The sequence below is a fragment of the Pyxicephalus adspersus genome, chromosome 4 (genome assembly GCF_032062135.1).
Source record: "Pyxicephalus adspersus chromosome 4, UCB_Pads_2.0, whole genome shotgun sequence".
Taxonomy (NCBI): Eukaryota; Metazoa; Chordata; class Amphibia; order Anura; family Pyxicephalidae; genus Pyxicephalus; species Pyxicephalus adspersus.
This window is the reverse complement of record NC_092861.1, coordinates 105,520,771-105,540,390: the sequence shown is the minus strand read 5'-3', so window position 1 is coordinate 105,540,390 and position 19,620 is coordinate 105,520,771. Positions and strand designations below refer to the sequence as shown.

Below are 19,620 nucleotides of genomic sequence, written 5' to 3'. Positions count from 1 at the left end.
GTTCTAGAGAAATTGGGGTTTAAAGTAGAGAAGAAGACAGATATGTGTAACAGGGCAGGGCAGTGTGATTTCATAAGTATGAGTTATTCTACTACATTATGTTCTTACATGTGTCCCCCACTATCACATAGGTTTTTGGTTTTCCACATCTTCTCCTTCCAGATAATTTGGGGTTCAACAAAGTGAAGCAGATAAGGTAGCGCAGTATGACAGTTATAGTTTTGTGAAAGGTAGGTATAAATTTCGGGGTCCTCCCCAATGCTATGCAAGTGGCCTTAAGTGGTCCTCATTTTGCATTTTCACTTTTGTGCTCCTAGACACTCGCCTTAGAAACATCAGCCCCAATTTTCACAAGTTTTTAAACCTGCAACCTCTATTTCTAGAAATTTTCCAAAGAAAGCCATAGCTGTGAGGGTTCCCCATGTACCCTGAAACTTTAAAGTTGTTACATCTGTTGGTTTAGGATATATGATGGTTTGAACAGAGTGAGTTGTTAGGCTGAAGAAGCTATCACACTGTGCTGCCGATAACATCATTACACACTCCCATTACACACTGCCTATTTTTTTATGTACAGTGATGAGGGTGGGCTACAGACTGTCCTGCCCCATCTGCTTACACTTGCTGGGCAGTATTGAGTGGCAGCACTAGCTGTCCTGCCCCCATCCCACTATCACATGCATGATGCTCTTAAAGCATCTCCACATTTTACCATTATTTAAAGGGTGACCTCCCTTTTATATACTTGAAAAATGTTTTGTGTTTTTTTTTTTTTAATTTTTACTGCCATGGTGGTAAAGACCTAAGGGGAAATCTGCACATATTACAAGTGGCTGTGATCTGCTCCTTCTGTGTATTGGGGGCATTCCTATATTGTAAAAAAAAAGTGCTTAATCTCACACCTGCACAGGTTTGCTGGATCACCCAGATTCTCCAATATTAGTCTATCTTGACCAGTCTTGGAGAGCTTTATTAAATCAGACCCAGTGTTTTCACTCTGTCACAAAAGGTGTGAGGAACCATAGCTTGCATCAAGGGAAACAGCCAAAGAGCTAAATGGTGCGATTCATGAAGTGGCAACAATTTTAACACAAGCAGCTGAACAGGTAAGTACAATATGTTACTTCTAAGGTATGTTTTTGAATACAAATGGCTATGTAATGGCTATCTTTTCAAGGCCCCTCCTCTTTCAGAGGAAAATCAGACCTAACTTTAATCCTACAGTTCCCTCAATGGAGCTGGTGCTTCCCGCATCGTCCTGGAATTCCTCTTTGTCCCAGGGCTCAGGAAGTGTTGGCCACCGCCATCTTCAGTCCTCTCTTCCATCTTCTTCCTTAGTCTTCTTGGCACGTTACCCGATCCCGCACTGTGCAGGTAACCTGTAGACGTAGTCCGCTGTAAATGGGGAAAAAAAAGGGAACTGATCTCCCTGTGCTTGCACGGGATCAGCATCTTTCACTTATTAAAAAAAGTGCCCCTTTTGCCCATGTCCGTGATTGGATTATGCACTTATAAATAAATAACATTTTTCCTTTACATATAGGGGTTGTCTACTTTTATGTAAAGTGAAAATCTTGAGTTAAGGCACGTTTTAACAGTTTCAAAACGGGTTTGGGCATGGTAAAGGAATGTTGGGACTTGATGTCCTGTGTATAGGGTAACACAGTGGTTTAGAAATTTGAAATAGTGTTCTTTAAATATGTAGTCCCTGCTTCTGTCTTTCTGAAAACCAGAAACATTTGGAATAAATTAATATTGCATTTGTGGCATTTTTACTAATAATTGCCGATCTTGAAACTGGTCAGAGGCAGGGGGATTTATTTTGGCCAACAGACTGTATTTAAATTCCTAATGCTGTATCTAAAGAGTGTATCTTTGTCCACTAATGTCATTGTTTTATCACACTCGGCTTTGTAAAATATTTAGTTGGGTCATTTGCCTAAAACGTAACTAAACTTAAATGAAAAAAAAAATCCTACTTACCTTTACTTGTGCAGAGAGCCTGATTTCTCTTGCCATCCTGAAATCCTTCCCATGCCATCCTAAAATCCGCCTTTGTGCCGAACGCCGACATCTTCCTCTTTATTTTCTTCTGGCTACATTAACCAATCTTTCACTGCGTAGGAGTGAGATCAGTTGATGTAGCCTGCTCTAATTGGGGGGAAAAAAAAGGGGCGATAATGGTAAAAGGAAAAAAAATAAAAATAAAAAAACAGACATCACCCATATCCAAATACATAAAAACCCATTAAGAATATAACAAAAGATGTAAAAGGAGATAACATGTGCAACACGTCACAATGAAAGACAGGTTGCCAAAGAAAGTAAGGCAAACACACAATTTATTTTTTTAAATATATTAATAGCAAAAAGAACAGATCTGAGCTTGTAGGTCCCTTAAATGGTGTTCCCGGCTTGGTAACTTGGTAAATGTCAAAATGGTACATTTAAAAAAACTTATTTTCAATTTCCTGCCTGATCGCGCCCTCCAGTGGCACGCTCGCACGGCCCGGCTGACATGTACGTCCCCTAACCTTCACACACCAGAGACGCAGATGCCTGGCATCGCTAAGAGGATGCCACGGGCACGTGGGGACCAGGTAAGACTGTGAAAACTCCCTGGCAAATCTCTCCCTCTCTCTCTCTCCCCCCCCTCTTCTCTCTTCTCTCTCTCTCCTCTCTCTCTCTCCTCTTCCTCCTCATCTCTCTCTCCTCTCCTCTTCCTCCTCATCTCTCTCTCTCTCGTTTCATTTTTACCTATATGGGTTCTATCACAAAGGTATACCAAGGAAAATTTTTTGTGTCCAAACAAGATTTATACCAAGTTGGAGTTATTCAAAAGTTGACATTGTTATCGAGGTACCACTGTATATATGTATTTATATAATCCTGCTGATTTTTTATTTACAAAATAGGTTGTAAAGTAGAAGTTCACTATTTCAAACATCTGTCTAAAAATTGTCTAATCCACCTCTCATCCTGAATGGACCAAGCCCAGTCAAAGTCTCCTGGTATAGGAACTGATAACCATCACAGACATTGTTTTGCATTGGACAATGAAGTCCCAAAGAATGAGCAGCATTTTATTACAGTACATCACCATGTGCTACAGTAAACTCATTCACCTTTTCACATTCATTTGAACAGCAGCATAGGTTACAGGCACTGCCTTGTTACAACTCCTTCCTTCTTCTAAAATAAACAGATCAGATGCCTAGTTTGCCTACCACTCAGCTGAACCCTACTTACTGCTTTTAGAAGCATACCACCATACCACCTTGCATTCTTCCTCCATGATGCTGGCAGAGCAGCAGAGGGGCATTAGCCCTAAGCAAGCTTTTTCACAAACCATAACCTCATTTATACAATCCACCTGCATGAAGACGAGCACACCACTTCTGCTATGGAATTCATGCAACTCATATAACAAAAACTAAATATTTACCACTTCGTACAAATTCCTGTCCTATAGACTCAATACACGTTTAATATGTTATAATTACAATTCAATTTATTAAATACAAGCGTACATATGTATCCAGCGCCAAACAGCATAATCGCACACAGCACCTCCCTACTCTCAGTCTGGTAGTGAAACTGCAACTCAAACGGCATTACATTCTCCAGCCGCTAGGCTCCTCCCCTTCCTACAGGTCGGTCATGTGACTTATGCTAGCTGCTGTCTTCCTGGAGAACACGTGGTTTTTTACTGGGGGCTTATTTCTGGCATGTGCATGATATCCTTGTGTAAGTATTACAATGCATGGGCATGTTTGTGTTGTTGCGTGTGGTCGAGTGCTGTATGTGAATTTGCTTGTTACAGAGAAGAGCTGTACGTTCATTGCAACTTATTTTTTGTGTTTGAGGAGTTTTTAGCTTCCACTGTCCCAAGAGCTGTGTGCTCAATGATTAGGTCCTTCTGGGTAAATCTTTGGTAATTGTTATTTAGTGATAAACGTTTGTGCTAATTAGGGAGTCTAGTTGTCTGCATTATATTCACAAATACTTTACCTGGATATGTGTGCTAAAAAAACAAAAAGTGGTCACCCAAAGACAAAATCCAAAACAGAAAAAGTCAATGGCCAAGATGATTAGATGTATAGTCATTTGATAGGTAGACACTTTCGATCTGTAGTCTGCTGGAATATTAACCAATATCAATCAATCACAAAGTGACATCTGTGTTTGTTATAATTATTATTACACAGTATTTATATAGCGCTGACATACTACAGAGCACTTTAGAAAGTTCATAGTCATGTCACCTACTGACCCTCGAAGGGCCTCACAATCTAATGTCCCTACCATAGGTATATGTCTTTTATTAAAGTCATATACCTATGGTCACTTTTGGGGTAAAAGGTCACTTTTGGGGTAAGCCAATTAACTAGGAAATGGTAAAACAAAGCAGCTCTTTCATTAGAAAAGAGAAATATATAAATCTGATATTAAAAATATAATAAAATTGGTTCAAATCATTCCAATGTACAAAGATCACCCAGGAATGATTTTTTTTTCTTCTCAACAAGTGGAGTTACACTTTAACCCTCCTAGCATTCTAATTCTGTCCCTATTTTCATGCAAAAAACAATACATTGTTTTGCATGGAAATTTATTTTACATTGTAGGCTTATAATTCTTAGGCATAACTCACCCAAATATGTTCAATATTTAATACATTTAATAATAAACTTTAATACCACTAGGGGGTTAAATACTTGTTACAGTTTCAATGTAATGCAACAATAAGATATTTTTTTTCTTGTTTGATGATAAACTTTGACACACATCATTTACTATGTTAATGTAAATATCCATTTTTTTTACCTTTTTAGATTGGAAAAGACTTGGAAAATGTCTGCGCTTTATTCGGGGATCCATACGAAACTAAAAAACACTAAAGTTCCTTGGGAGGACAAAATTAAACTAGCTCATTTTGCTTGGATTTCCCAGCAGTGTTTTCTTCCAAATAAGGAACAGGTAACTCCTATCTTACCAAAATATGGATAAGCTGTTTACCTTGCTTTGTATGCCTTGTTTTATGTTCTTTACCAAAAATCTTTGTGCTAGTCAGGTTTTACACATTTAGGGGTGGTGCACAAACTGTAACTTGTGGCAGTAGTCAGCCTTGTAATATTTAAGTTTTATATCGGTGAAAAACAAGTAACTTTTTTCCATTAAATCACAGTTGAGTAGTCGGTACAGAATTTGAGTCAGTTAGTGGCAAAATTACTTTGTGTGTATTTTCAGAGGAAACATACACTAAGGAAATAAAATTTTCATTTGGGTTATATAACTCCAGTGTAAAGCTGGCTGTACATTTGGATTTTGCTATGCATTGTGATACATTACAGTGCTAGGTATAATGGGAACAAACCTAAACAGGCTATTCAGTTTTTGTCAAACAGGAAGGTTTTTATATTACATTGTGCTACTACATTGTAAAACTTTATATACCACACAGCAGGAATACTGACATCTTTGTAAATCTGCCTAATTCCGCATAGCAGTAACTCGTCAGCCTTTATGCCTTCTACCCTCTACTGTAAACATGGGATTTATGGTTGCGAGGGTTTTTGAGTTGATTTCTGGGGGTCAGTGACCTGAGTTGACTTTACTGACTTTGGTGCTTGTGCTGTGAACTTTGTGTTATTTACCCGCAGAGAATAGTCAGGAATTTCTTTACCATTACTGTTTAGGAATATGTTAACACTCACCCAAAGCATTGCCACAGGTTTTATTTTAAAGGCCATTCATTAAAATTAAAACATTTTTTACCCTTTTAATGATAACACAGAGAACCTAGATTTAAATGTACAATTTAATTATTGAAGTTTTTCAGGGTTTAAACAAAAGAACTCTATTTTATAAGGAAGTCATGAAGCATGGCAAGATTTGTAGTTTCTATCAATCACTGAACTGCTAAAAGCCATTTGAGTCTTTCTTACGGTATTGATATATTTGAGTACTTCTTATGTGCAGTTAGGAAAATTTAAAGATCAAGTTTGACATCCATTGCACACTACTAGAAAGGGAGTCTTCGACCATTGCATACATTTTGTCAACTACAGGTAAATGATTATTTGAGACATCATCTAGTTTAGGTCCTCACTTTTAAAATCAAATTTTGGAATGCATTCACAAAACCTGTATTGATGTGATGTGTGTCAGTTAATACGTTTGTCATTAAACAGGCAAAGTTGCTTGAGGATTTTTCTTTTTTTGTTTTTACTAGAAAAGGTCTTTTCTCAAAAAAAAAAAAAAAAAAGACTTTAAAGTCCTCTGTTCCTGTTTGCTGATGTTGGAGCATGTTACACTGATTGTCATTTTTATCACAGGTCTTTCTGCTAACTGATGTTTGTAACAGTGTAATATATTTATATAATATATGCTATGCTTGTCCTGTACTGATATAAGCTTATATACATTCCTTCTTACCAGTGCTTCAACTAGTGTTGCATGAATTCAGAAGTACAAAGGGACATTTTTGTGTACTAAACAATCTTATTCACTCTATGCCATATTTTAATCTCTTTTTACAGGTCTTACTTGACTGGGTCTGCCATGCTTTGGTTGGAGTTCATTCCAAGAAACTAAATCTAGAAGAAGATGTTCACCAGAAGCTCTGGTGTTTTCTGGACAGTATTTTACGAAGCAAAAGGTTGGAATGTCTAATAAAAGATGGAAAGTCTGTGAATCTACGCTTTGCTATTGCACAGGTATGCAAAGGACTAATGTGTCTGTCTGACAGGTGGGCTGCGGCTCTGGCCGGTGCACCCCTGCAAGTGGTGTCCTTTGAGCCAGAGCCACAGACCATGTCTCCGGTCCGAACACAACCCGCCCACTCTTCCATCGTAGGCTCGGCCCGGGGATGGGAGAATGGGTGGGTTCTGGCATCATGACGTCACTCTGGGGGAATTTTCTTACTTTATATTTAGTGAATATGCAAAGAAAATAGGCATAAAAAAATTCAACACAAAGTATAACAAATGAAAGTATATTGAAAAAAATGTATGTCAAAAACACAGAGGCTGTGGTAATGTGAGTTCCTTACAGCATATGCATTGCTGTGCAGTGTGCTAATGCCTGTCAGTTAGCAACTCACAAGAGTAAATAGACTGTGAAGCTGGGGTCATACCTTTGTACTTTTTTTTTTTTTTTTTTGCTTGATGAGTTCTCTAATGGGCTCTTAAAATTGTCACTGATCTTACTTAAACAGCTTATTTTTTGCTACCTTTTTGAGATATATATATATATATATATATATAATTTCATCAATCTGTGCAAAAATACCTGTTGCTTATGTCAGAAATTTAAAGCAGTACTGTGCACATTTCCTGTGGTATTTCAGTCTGAAGCTGCACTTGTCTTAATAAAAAGTAAACGAGAAATTGCAGACATGTGCTGCCTGGGTATATGTTTTTGTTACCATAATATATTTAAGAATAAATAGGAAACATTACACTATTTTGCTCTTATTCACATTGCTAAAATGCAACATGCTTACAACAAAAAGAGATTGAGGTAAACAGAAAGTAGGCTTTGCACCATGAAACTTCCTAAAGTATCAGGTGAACTATGCTGAAAATACATTTTATCTAGTCCTTAATCTTAGAGTTAGGACAATTTGGTCTTGTATATAATTTATTTAGTTATCAGTAGTACAGTTTATTTATGTGATTTTTTTTTTTTTTTTTTCCCCTGTCCTAATTTTAGGTTATGAATGACTACATTGATATTTCACCTGCACATCAAAGTCCTCCAGCTGGCATTTCAACCATTTTAGGCTGCTGTCAAACTGTTCTTTCTACTCCTACCCTTGCCTTTGTCTACACAACGAAATATGAATTGTTGGTAGACTTACTATCAAAGTTGTGCACATTGGCTTGCCATTGCTTGAACAACCCATCTGAACAACTCACAGTTCAAGTACTTAAAATCGTTAACTTGTGTTTTACCCAGTATCAACAAGTCCAGAGACAACAAAGTAATCCAAATAGGGTTTTTACATATGTAATAGCACATCTTTTTCAGCCATGCTTGCTTTTAAGGCATATCTTAAATGTTCGTATTTGGAGTAAGGATGATAACAATCAAGTACGCCACCAAGTAATTAAGGATATTCGCAATAACATTGAGACACTTCTGCAGAGTGCTCTTTTCCAGCCTGAACTACTGACTTTATACAAAGAAGAGCTTCTTCCTGTAGGAGATAGGCCAGAGAAAAAAAAAATATCACCTAAAATACCGCTGATGCCTTTAACCTCTCTTTTGGCAAAACTAGAGGATAGCAGTTTCTGTAATGCAGACACCTATGTTTCACTATTAGCCAATTCTATTTCTCTCGTCTATAAACTGTTTTTAGACTCATATTGCAAAGAGGGAAAGGAAATATTCTGCTTTCATATGTTTGTCAAGCTGTTTCAGTGCCTTAAATCGACTATTCCATTCAAGCAAGAAGATGAAGTAACATCTTCAGGTTACTCCACGGGTCTTCTTGCATTAGAACACCTACTGGACCTTGCTCTCAGTCATGACATATACAATGTTGCAGAGGACCACATAAGGCATAAAGATGTTCAGTACCAGTTCTATCGTATTCTGGCAGAAATGTTAATATGTAACCCATGTACTTCTTCACAATCTTGGTTTCGATGTATAAAAACATTAGTTTTATTAAATCACCTCATTGTTGAGCCTGACCTTGATGACCTATTGTCATGTGCATGGATTGATGCAGACATTTCAGATTTTCGCATTAGAAAAGCTCAGGAAGCTTTAATTTCAAGCCTTCTTCAAACATATACTAAGCTTCGACAGTTTCCAAAACTGTTTCAGGAAGTTGTAATACTAATTTGCCGCCCTGCAGCTGATGAATTAAGACAGCCAATTTTTACTTCTAGTCTGAATGAGAAACTTGCAGATTTTCTGATTCAGCTACCACCTAATCAGATTTTAGATGTGTGGGCCTTTATTTTGGAAAAAATTGATTGTGATATCTTTCCAGATATTAAAGATGACCCAGATGTTTGTTTGAAATTGCTGTCCCTCAGCTCCCTTTTGCATTGCTTGTTGTTTAACATGAAGAGTTTAGACAATTATTCCCCAATGCCTGTTCTAGCAAGGTTCCATGATCTCATGAAACAAATGATGGATAAGCTGATAATGCCTTCCCTAACTCTCATTAAGGAGCATAGTGTAAATACTCTATTTTTGACTTGGCTTCCAAAATTCTGTAATGCCATCCTTTTGCTTCTCTACACGTGGATAGAAGTAAACACTGTGACTAAACTGAACTGCAAAAAATACATCTCACAGCTAGGAGATCTAGCCCTTCTTTTGGAATCATCACTTGAAGGGTGGGATTTTTCTATGTTCAGCGGAGATAAAGATTGTTGGAACAAAATCTATAAACACTGCACCCAATCAAATCCACTCTGCAAATTTTACCTGGAGCTTCTTTCTATTCAGAAAATTAAATGTGTTCTTATGCACTGTGTTTCTACAACTAAATCCATGCAACTTACTCTTCAGAATGCTGCACACCTAATTATTCATCCTATCAGTGATCTTAAGGTGCTAGAACATCACAAACCTTGGAGTGGAAATGCTAACATAATTGATACAAGTTCATTTCATGTGGCTCACTGGCACCTTATTGTATCAAATCTTCCAATTATCCTTCCATACATTCCACAGGAAGAAATCTACAATATAACAGACTTTCTGCTGGAAACTTTGCTACCTGCACAGTACAGAAAAGATCAAACCGACAAAGAAATCTCAGTTTCATTTGAGGATATTTCAGTGGCTTTACTGAAAAGTGATCATTTTTCTGAGCTACCTGTATTGCAGTGTGCTTTTATAACCAGCATTATTACCAAATGTGCTATTACTGTAAAAGAGAAAAGTGTTTTATATGCCATTTTTGATCGTCTCTCTGCTAAAGACTTAAATTGGCATGAAGATTTTCTCTCATCCTACAGTAAAGGCACTAAATTATCTTCCAGTGATATGGAGGGTACACTCAATAATCAAATCTCTGGTTGTGTGATAAATTTGGAGGAGGTGGTACAGTGTATATTATCAATGACTGAGCAAAATACATCTGATGCAGAGGTCAACCATCTAACCATTGTATTAGAATTTATTTCTGCGTTAAAGCCAGACAGCCTGACACCCTCAGATCAGTGCCGCTGCTTTTTGCTGCTGCTGTCTATAGCAAAGGCAACATCCTTTAGGAATCTCCAAATTTTATGTGTTTGTTATAGACTGATGGTATTCCTTTTAAGTGGTAAACATGCTAAATCTTTGTTCAAACTGCTGTATGCTAGTGACATTCTAAAAACTGTTATGATATGCTTTAAGCCAACTGCATTGGAGTTTGCTAATGACTTGGAGAACAAACCGTACTGGCCTGAATTTGTTTCCATTATACAGTCTTTTTTTGACACACTGCTTTCTTTGGTTTTGGATCGGAAACAGAGCTGTCTCTTGAATTTGGAAAAATTTGCAGAGTTTGTGTTTCAATTTGTCCCAAATCCTAAAAGCAAAAACTGGAACTCTTGCATAGGTCAGCTGCTTATTTCTGTTCTCTGTAGTTTGTGCCGGATCTTAACAACATGTATCCAAGAACACATTGTGGATAAAAAGAAGACTGAAACATTTTGTGCTTTGCTGCAGCAGTCTGTTGTTACTATGAATATAGTTGTTACGCAATGCTTGAAGGTCAGTGCTCCATCTGAGATTTTACCTTCGTTCCTCGTATCTTGTACAGCCACTCTTCTGGAAGCCGAAGTCAGTTGCCAAGATAAAATCAATTCTCAGAACATTGAAGTCTACAGAAGTTTCTGCTCCCAAATTCTGAGAGAACTACCTTATGCTGAGAAACAAACGCTGTTTATAAGAAATGCTTTTCGCTACTTGTTAAAAAGTATTAATGTAGAAGAAATTTATGCTGCTCAACAAATGCAGGTCACCTCTATATTCGGTTCCATGAAAAAGCTACTTTCTAGTGAGTATCATTCATATTTTTATTTTTTAATTATGTATAACATAATGTTTGCCAATTATTTTTTACAGTTGACCTAAAACTCTGCAGGAAAGAATTAAAAGTCCTAAAGTCTTTGGTCCTTAAATGGCATGTGTGTACTTGTCTTCTTTTTGCTTTGTCGTGAAGGTATCCATAGACATGGGATGACCATTGGCTGAATAATATTTCTACTCCCAGAATAGGTTGGTGCCATGGAATTGTGCAGAACATGCTCACAAAGACTAGGTACACATGTGCAATGGTTCTCATCCAATAATCAGCTTAGGGCTGATATCGGACAAGAATCTTGCGTGTGTACAGTGCTCGTTGTCCATTGTCTGAACGACCGTCCTGGCTGATCCACAGATGATGGACGACGAGCAATCCTAATGGAAGTTAAGGGGAGAGAGCGCAGCAGGGTGCCGTTCCGTCGTTCTCTCCCACCCCTTTCCCTAGAGCAGAATGGTGCTGTATGTACAGCACTCGTTATGCATTGGCATCGGCAGTCGTTTGTCTTTGTATAGGATCGTGAAAGGTCCTTTCCAATGACAAATATTCCACACGTGTACATAGCCTTAGACAATTTATTTTTCTTGTTTTGCAATATTTTCTTTGAACCTAAATCTCCTGTCCATGGCTATCTTTAGCAAAGGTTTGTGAGAACTGTCTTGGAGCTTTTTATAAATTGAGGAAGATACAAAAATACTAAATACTAATTGGAGGAATTTAAAATGGTCATAGCTTACTAAAAAATTGTTTAGACAAGTAGCACTTGTCTTTGGATTAAGTTTAAAAAAAAGCCTTCCATACTGGCCATTCCTATTGAGGGCATTGAACTGTTTGTGTATATTTTTAGCTGGCTTTCCTGAGCAGTACATTTATATTAACTTGTTTAGAAATTTAGATAAGACATTTTAATAGATTACCCGTGTGTGTGTGTGTGTGTGTGTGTGTGTGTGTGTGTGTGTGTACCGGTGTATATATATCTCAATCATTATACACATTTACACGGATATTTTGTATTTCTTTTAAAAAAAAGACCTAATGCTTCCTTGTTTTAGGTCCCTGGATCAACAGTGAGATAATTCAGAGTTTTGAATTGGAGCTAAAGGATTTATTCAGTCAAATGATGGAGCGCTGTAGCTGTGAAGAATTTAACGCAGTTCTACAATTGACACTGCAAGGACTAGAAGTCAGCAACCTGTGGAAAAACAGTGATAAGGTTATTTTTTTTTTAATTCTTATTTTTTATTTTACAGTGTTTACAAATTTTAAGGCTGAATCCATTATATATTATATATAATATGAATCTTATATATGTATGATCATGGTAATATTTGTATGCAAACAGACTACATTTCAGAGTCGTAATGTGAGGTACTAGACTCAGCAAAGTATGTCCTGCAGTTTTACATTTCTCTAGCTCTATTAAAAATTTAAGTGCTACCTACAGTCTGCCATTTGTCTGTGCAGATTTCAGCTGCCTTTAAATGATGCTTTTTGCTTTTGGAATCCAGTTTGAAATACACACTGGCATTTTGGGTGTAACTCCTTCTTTTATACTAAAATCAAGTGTAACTTTTTTGAGCTAAATTACACCGGCATGCATTGGTGTCTTCTTCTCTTTGACTTGATGATGTCTAACCTAATAAACAGTGTACACCTGATAACTTCTGGTCCTGTTACCATTAAAGGAGCATTTTGTTTAAAAAGGGATCTTATTCCATTGTGGATCAGGCAATGCCCAGCCTTAACAAAGAAGTTGCTATTATGTTTAAGGATGTTACTGACAAGGGTTTGAAATCCCTTTGCAGTGCTGTGTTTTCACTTGTACAAATCGTCCCTGGACCCCAGCTGGCTCTGTTGTCCATACAAATGTGTAGTCCACTAAATTCTTTATTTCAGCGCATTCCTCTAAAAAGAAGTCTGCAGGGCCTTTAAGAGACATTGTTGTTTCTCGTGTCTTAAAACGGAACTAAACTCCAGAAATAAAAAACATCAACCTTACCTGCCTGATTGCAAATTTTTTAAAATGCACTCATCTGTCCTTTTATTCAAGAGCGCAGCTAAGTGTTTTTTTTTTTTTTTTTTTTCTCCAGTGAAAACAGGTAAGGCAGATAGGTATTTTTTTTCTGGAGAAGGGACACAAGAAAAAGTTTTTATTTTCTTCCAATTTATGTCTAGATCCTAAAGGTAGGGATCCCTGAGTCCTCCTGCAAGTCTTTTTATTTATCTTCCAAAACCTTGGACAAGCCTTCCTTAATGTGAATGTACAATTTCTATAGTAGGGTAAGTTTGCTAAAATTTGCAGACACCTGGAGGGCATTTGTCCTGAATGCATGCATATCAGAGATTGTCTCCTAGGGTTGCAAGCTAGAATTTTGGCTCAAGACACTCTGTTCTTTCATGAGATCCCAATCTGGTTTTCTCTGCACTCAAGAAATTGCTTCTATCTATTAGAAACAATCCTCTCGCTATTCTAACTCACAAAAAAATGGTGTTTCTTATAGCCATCACTTTTGCAAGAAGAGTGTATAAGCTGAAGGCCCTTTTTTGTAAGGAAACATTTTTGATCTTAAAAAAAATTAAGTGGTCTCTGGGCCATTAGTCTGACGGCTCCATTTCACCACAGAGATTTTCCTTTATGTATGAATGACATTCGAGCTGTGAGGGTCTAGATCTCATTCACAACTTTCTTGTCAGAAAAACTGATTTCCTATTTATGGTCCATGCAAGGGTAATTGAGCATCTAGGTCCACCATCTCTAGGTGTGTCACGACTGCAAAACTTATGAAGTATCATCAGATTTGTTAGTGTCTCTTCAGCATACTGATTTTTTTGCTTTTGTTTTCCACATTTAAAAGTTCTATCAAGTTATTATTCTGGCCTCAGCTGGTTGCACCACTGCTGCAGTCTCCAGTTCTTGTGGGCCTACTAGTATTTGGTTTGCTGTTACCCACCCTCAGAATCTTTTTGGATGTTCTGAATTTGAGTTTTTGTCTCCGATTCTTGTTCCCCCTAATGGACTCCAGAAAAAAAATGTTTATATTTTTAAGTTATTACAAAAATGTACTTTTTTAGACAGAGCTTATACTACTTGTTGTGCTGGGATTTTTGGATTTATACAGAACTGTATAAACTGTCAAAAGTTTGCAACCTGTATAATTTGAAAGGGTAAGCAAGAGAATCGACAGGGGCCACTCTAAGTATGTTATGCAGCAAAGCAACTGTGTATTTTCAGTTCAGTCATTTTTGTGGGGAATGTTAAATAAAGTAAATGTCATTATGTGTGCATATGAGCTTTTATTACTGGACTATAACTAGATGTTACTTGCCTGTGGGTATATCTCCTGGCAGATACTCAGCTATTGTCTATATAATTTTTTTATGAACATTTATTTTGCAGGAAATAATTGCTGGCATGACAATAACTAAACTGCTGCTTAACTGTTCTTTGAAAGACGAGAAAGGAAAAGTGTTCTGGTTCACTGCCTCTCAGATCATGACCGCTCTTGTTGTGAGTAGTATGATATTTATTAAGCCTGTTTAATATTTTCTTTGTATGTACTATATTTGCACAAGTTACCTACATATGTGTATGCAAACTACATTTCCATCCATTTCTATCTGTAAGCTATATAAGCCTATTATAAAAAAAGGAAAGAGATGAAAACTTTGTAACTATTTTTTTTAAAGTCAATAATACAATTTCTTTTAAATTTAAAATAAAAATTAAATTTCTTTAAAATTCCAAGTGGATTGTTGAATATCATCAAGGTTTGACTTTTAAAGATCAGGTTAAGTCATCTCCTGGATTTACCAGTAATTGAAAGCTATGAATCCATATCAATACCAAAGAAAGTTAGTATAATCTACAAAAACCCACAGGTTAAGATCTAGATCTTAAAGCAGCACCTTACATAAAATTATTTACCTCTGTTTGTTTAATGTTCCTTTAGCTGGATGAGTCCTGACATCTAGTGGTTCATGTTGTCAACTACATTTAACTTTTCAGGCTTGTGTGAGGTTGCAATTCTTTAATTATGTTTGTAGCACATTTCACTAGTTTAATTTAGATATTTTATATGTTTCTCTTTTTTAGAAATTGTATATATACATAAATATACATAAATTTAAAAAATTATTACTACAAGTTTGAAAGACATTTTTCCTTACCTATACTTTTCCGTACTTAACCTACATTTTACTTCACCTGAACTTTTCCTTAATCCATGAATTAGAAACAAAAAGACAATACTATCAAATTTAATTTTAATAAAATGTAATTATTCAACAAATATATTATAATGCACATATATATTCCTCTGAATCAACTATGTCTATGAGGTTTATATCTGGGATATGTTTATTTCCCTATAGGTTAAACTTGATGGACTTGCACCTTTTTTCAACCTAACTAACTATGTAACATAAAATGAAAATAAATATTTTTCTATTTATTGGATTCTAAAAGAAATTATAGAAATGGTTGCACTTTGTTGCACCTTTTCATGTCTACAGACTTGTGAAGGTGATGCTCCTGTGCTTTAAGCATTTCCAGGTTTAGCACATTCTGTTCTGAACCAAATCACCTTTGTGAAAAAAAAAAAAAAAAAAAGTTTGCCATGTTTTGTTTCAGAAATGTAATTTTTGGCCGTTATTTATAAAACAGAATTAGACATTGCTCCTTGGGAATCTTCCAGGTCCATGTGTTTCAGTGGAAATAATTGATTCCCACCATGTTTGGGGGAATGTCATATTCTGTTTTATAAAAAAAAAAAAAAAAAACCCTTAATGTAAATTATATAAGGACAAATTGTAGAATAAATGATTTACTGTTCACCTAAAATACTCGTCGTTGGAAGAAAACCTGCTCAAAATAGAAGCAGACACATGTTTACATTTTTTTTTTCTGTAGTATACATAGGCAAAAAACAGTATGGCAGGTCTGAAGGAAACACACAAAACAATGAGGACATGCAAAATCTGTGCTTTTATTGAGCCCAGAATTTTAAGACTGTTATGTAGTATTACAAACATTAAGATACAAATATCATTGTCTTGTGTGAAAATTTATTTATAAAAGGCACATTAATGTGATGATTGTAGTGCAGATGTTTTTTATGGTATTCACATAATAGTTTGCAGTAGTAAATTTACTTTTTTTTTTTTTCCATTTGTTGCAGACTCTTGGCAATGAAGCTTGCAAGGACCGTTCACTGTTCTCTGATATTGTCGTGCCCGTGATAGACACAATGGCCTTGTTACTGAGACGTGGCGAGATGTTTATGAATAACCCTCATCATGTGACTCTTTCATTTAGAACGCTCCTTACTGTGCCCCTGGATCATCTGAGGTTTGAGGAATACTACAGTATATTCCTGGCAGTACATGAAGTGCTCTTTTCAATACTGCAATGTCATTCCAAGGTACTTTTGCATTGTAAAACAAGCAGATTTTATGGAAAATATATGTATTAGTACACGTTTTAATGTGTTGGAACTAATAAATCAAATATTTTTTAAAAATTTTTTACACTTATGGATTGCATAAATTAAACAATTTTAGCTAAAGATATATTAAAAATGTTATGGTTTTTTTAACTAGATTATTTAATTAATGTGTCAGTTATAGTAAAAAAAAAAGGCCTTGTTTCTATTGTACTTTGTTTTTACAAGTGTACAGCATGTCTCCCAAGCTAATAGTAGCTGGAACGGGAGTTAAACTCTGCGAACAAAGGAGGTTGAGGTCAGGATGCAACGGAGTACAGACTATAAGGGAGTGTTGTGGACTGGTGCAGCACAGGGTGAAAACCAAGTTACTTAGCTGGTTGGCTGAACTCTTTGTATGTCATTTCTAAGTTAAATTGTCAGTATGGACAGTACTTTTTAGAGAACATATCTTAAAAGTATTTCTCCTATGTGCTTGTTTTTATTTATTTATTTATTTTTTATTTTTTTTCATTTTGTGTTGTTTATATCTTGTTTTTGTTTCCTACCTTAAGGCAATGCTAAAATCGGTTGCACCATTTTTGAGTACTTTCCATAGACTGGTTTCCTCTGTCATGCATGAGGGGCAACAGAAAGGCGATAAAGGTACTGTAATATTTTTATGGAAAGTTTGAATACAAATCTGTGCACAAATGGTGGAGTGATATGTTTGTATGTTAATGTTCATTATTACTTCCAGACCATACCCTGATATTAACACGATTTATATGTTTTGTATAAGAGACCAAGTGTGTATGACATTGGCTGTGTGTATAGGTGCACAGTTACAGGCAATTACATTCCTATTAAATAACTAAACATATTTTGTTTACATTTTTTATATTTTAACAGGTACAGCTCATGAAACAGAGGTCATACTAAAATGTGCACAACTAGTAGAAAGAATGTACACTCACATTGCAGCCAAAACAGAGGAATTCACTGTGTTTTCTGCGTTCATGGTTTCACAATATGTCAATGAACTACAGAAGGTAGGATAAACATTTCACCGATTTTTGTTTTTTATAGGATCAGTCAATTCAAATTATTTTAGTTTTGTGTTGGGGAGTGAAGGTAGCTGGTCGTGGTTTTAAAATGATTTAGTAAAATTGCTAAAATTAGATATTTAGTTTATATTTACAAAACACAAATGTTTAATTTTTAGACAAATATGTCTAGAAATTATTTTCTCTTTGACTATGCATGAATCAAAATTTTAAAACAGAATATCTTGCGCATGTTTATTGTTTAGGACTATAACAGTAATTCTACCTCCTTGCAACCTGTAAAGGATAAAACATGGGCCTCTGCACTACTTGCTTTTACATGCTTTACATGGCAGGCATGCCATGGTGTCGTCTGAATGTCACATAAACCCTAAAGATTTCATTAGTGTTTCCATTTCATGTTTACTATTTCTTATGCTGACTGCAAAGAGGTCTTGTATGAGCATTTGCTGCTGCATGTCTGTGTATGTATATGTATTATGTGATTATGGAACAAGCCTTTTTTTTCTCAGGTTACACTCCAGCCTGCTGTAAAAAGGCACCTCACAGGAGGTATTTTTCACATCTTGGACCTGTGTATTGACCGTGATATCAAATTCCTAAATGCATCCTTACAAATAGGAGTGAGAGAAGTATTCAAAGAACTGTACCAGGAATATACTCACCATCACAAAACAAGAAGCCAAGTAGAAGAGAAGTATACTGCACTTTAATGTGCAGTATGTACTATGCACTGAAAAGATTCAACTGTGGTGTGCCATACCTGCACACGTTTTTCTAACTTTTGTATCTATCTATCTATTGTATTGTATCTATCTATAAACATCTATCCTGAATATCTATAATAATTCACAAAATGTATTTTGTGCATATGTTTTGTAATTGGTATACTTAGTAGAAGTGAATAAAAATGCTAAAAAATAACTAACATAAAGTGTCACTTAGGCTTTGTTTATTTCACAATTATAACTGTAATGCTGACACTTTTCTGTATATTTTGTATAATAAAAAAGTATACCCTTTAGAAATATTATCTTTGTTCATGTAGGGGGTATACTTACATGTTATTAAACACAAAAACTAAAACTAGTATGATGAGCAATCCTCAGGTCAATGGCAGGACACAGAGCAAAACCACACTTTTTGTTTCAATAGGTTTATTGATTTTTCAAAAAGATATGGACATTTTACGGAACAAACCAAGCCAATAGTAAATACATCATAACACAAATGCAGTCAACATAATGATTACAACAAATACTAAACTAGGGAAGTTAAGGGAACAAGAGAACAAAATAAAGGGGGTGCATGAACAAAAACATGTATTATGTTCAGCAAGTTGGGCAAACCACCCATTCAAGTGGCCTTTAATGTCTGTGGTGTTAGTCCATCATACTATGATGACCTATGTTACCCTGTTTAAAACTCTCATCCATGACTTTGCATGCATGAGTTATGACAGAACCACCTCATAGTTATAGCAACACTACATGGCCCTTCATGACTGTATATTCATTCTACATGGGCAGGTAGGCTGGTACACTTATGCCTGAAAATTCCATTGCTATGTTGACCTCCGTTTACCATGGCTCCTGAGAAGTGGGCATCTATAGGCTGCCCTTTGTAAAATGTACCAACAGGAGGGGGGTGCAAGCACGCAATGCTCAATTCCATGGACTCTTTGAGGCACTTGTGAGTGCATGCTTTTGTTTCCGTGCTAGGCTCTTTCAGCCCAGTCATAGCCAGCCTCAGTGCTAAACGGTCCTAAGCAGCACTTTGGCTTACTGTTTGGCACTTTGGCAATGCGTTGACCAAAACACAAACAGTTAAAAAACAGGGATAAGCTGAAGCCCAGGGACTCAAACCGACCAGGCCAGCATGGATCAGCTTCACAGGAAAGGTTATAACAAGTCATACATTAACAAAGCAATAAAAATACATATAAACTACAGTAGTATACAAATCGTAAATAAGCATATTTAATTTTTTGGTTTACTTACACTTTACCAACTGTATGTGTTAACTTGTCATACTTTCACAAATGTAAAGGAAACCTCCTGACAGCATGTACCAATGGGTTAGCTCCCCCCTT

The 19,620-nt window shown here is 36.1% G+C and overlaps 1 protein-coding gene across 1 annotated transcript; it reads left to right on the top strand.

The window, feature by feature from the left end:
- Nucleotides 1-3,628: 3,628 nt before the first annotated feature.
- URB2 (URB2 ribosome biogenesis homolog) lies at nt 3,629-18,462 on the top strand. Its single transcript, XM_072409231.1, has 10 exons — nt 3,629-3,747; nt 4,836-4,980; nt 6,543-6,719; nt 7,717-11,014; nt 12,094-12,254; nt 14,439-14,549; nt 16,219-16,461; nt 17,037-17,127; nt 17,374-17,513; nt 18,041-18,462. Exons 2-10 carry the CDS (start codon nt 4,855-4,857, stop codon nt 18,239-18,241), a joined length of 4,548 nt encoding a protein of 1,515 aa, XP_072265332.1. The 5' UTR covers nt 3,629-3,747; nt 4,836-4,854; the 3' UTR covers nt 18,242-18,462.
- Nucleotides 18,463-19,620: the final 1,158 nt, after the last annotated feature.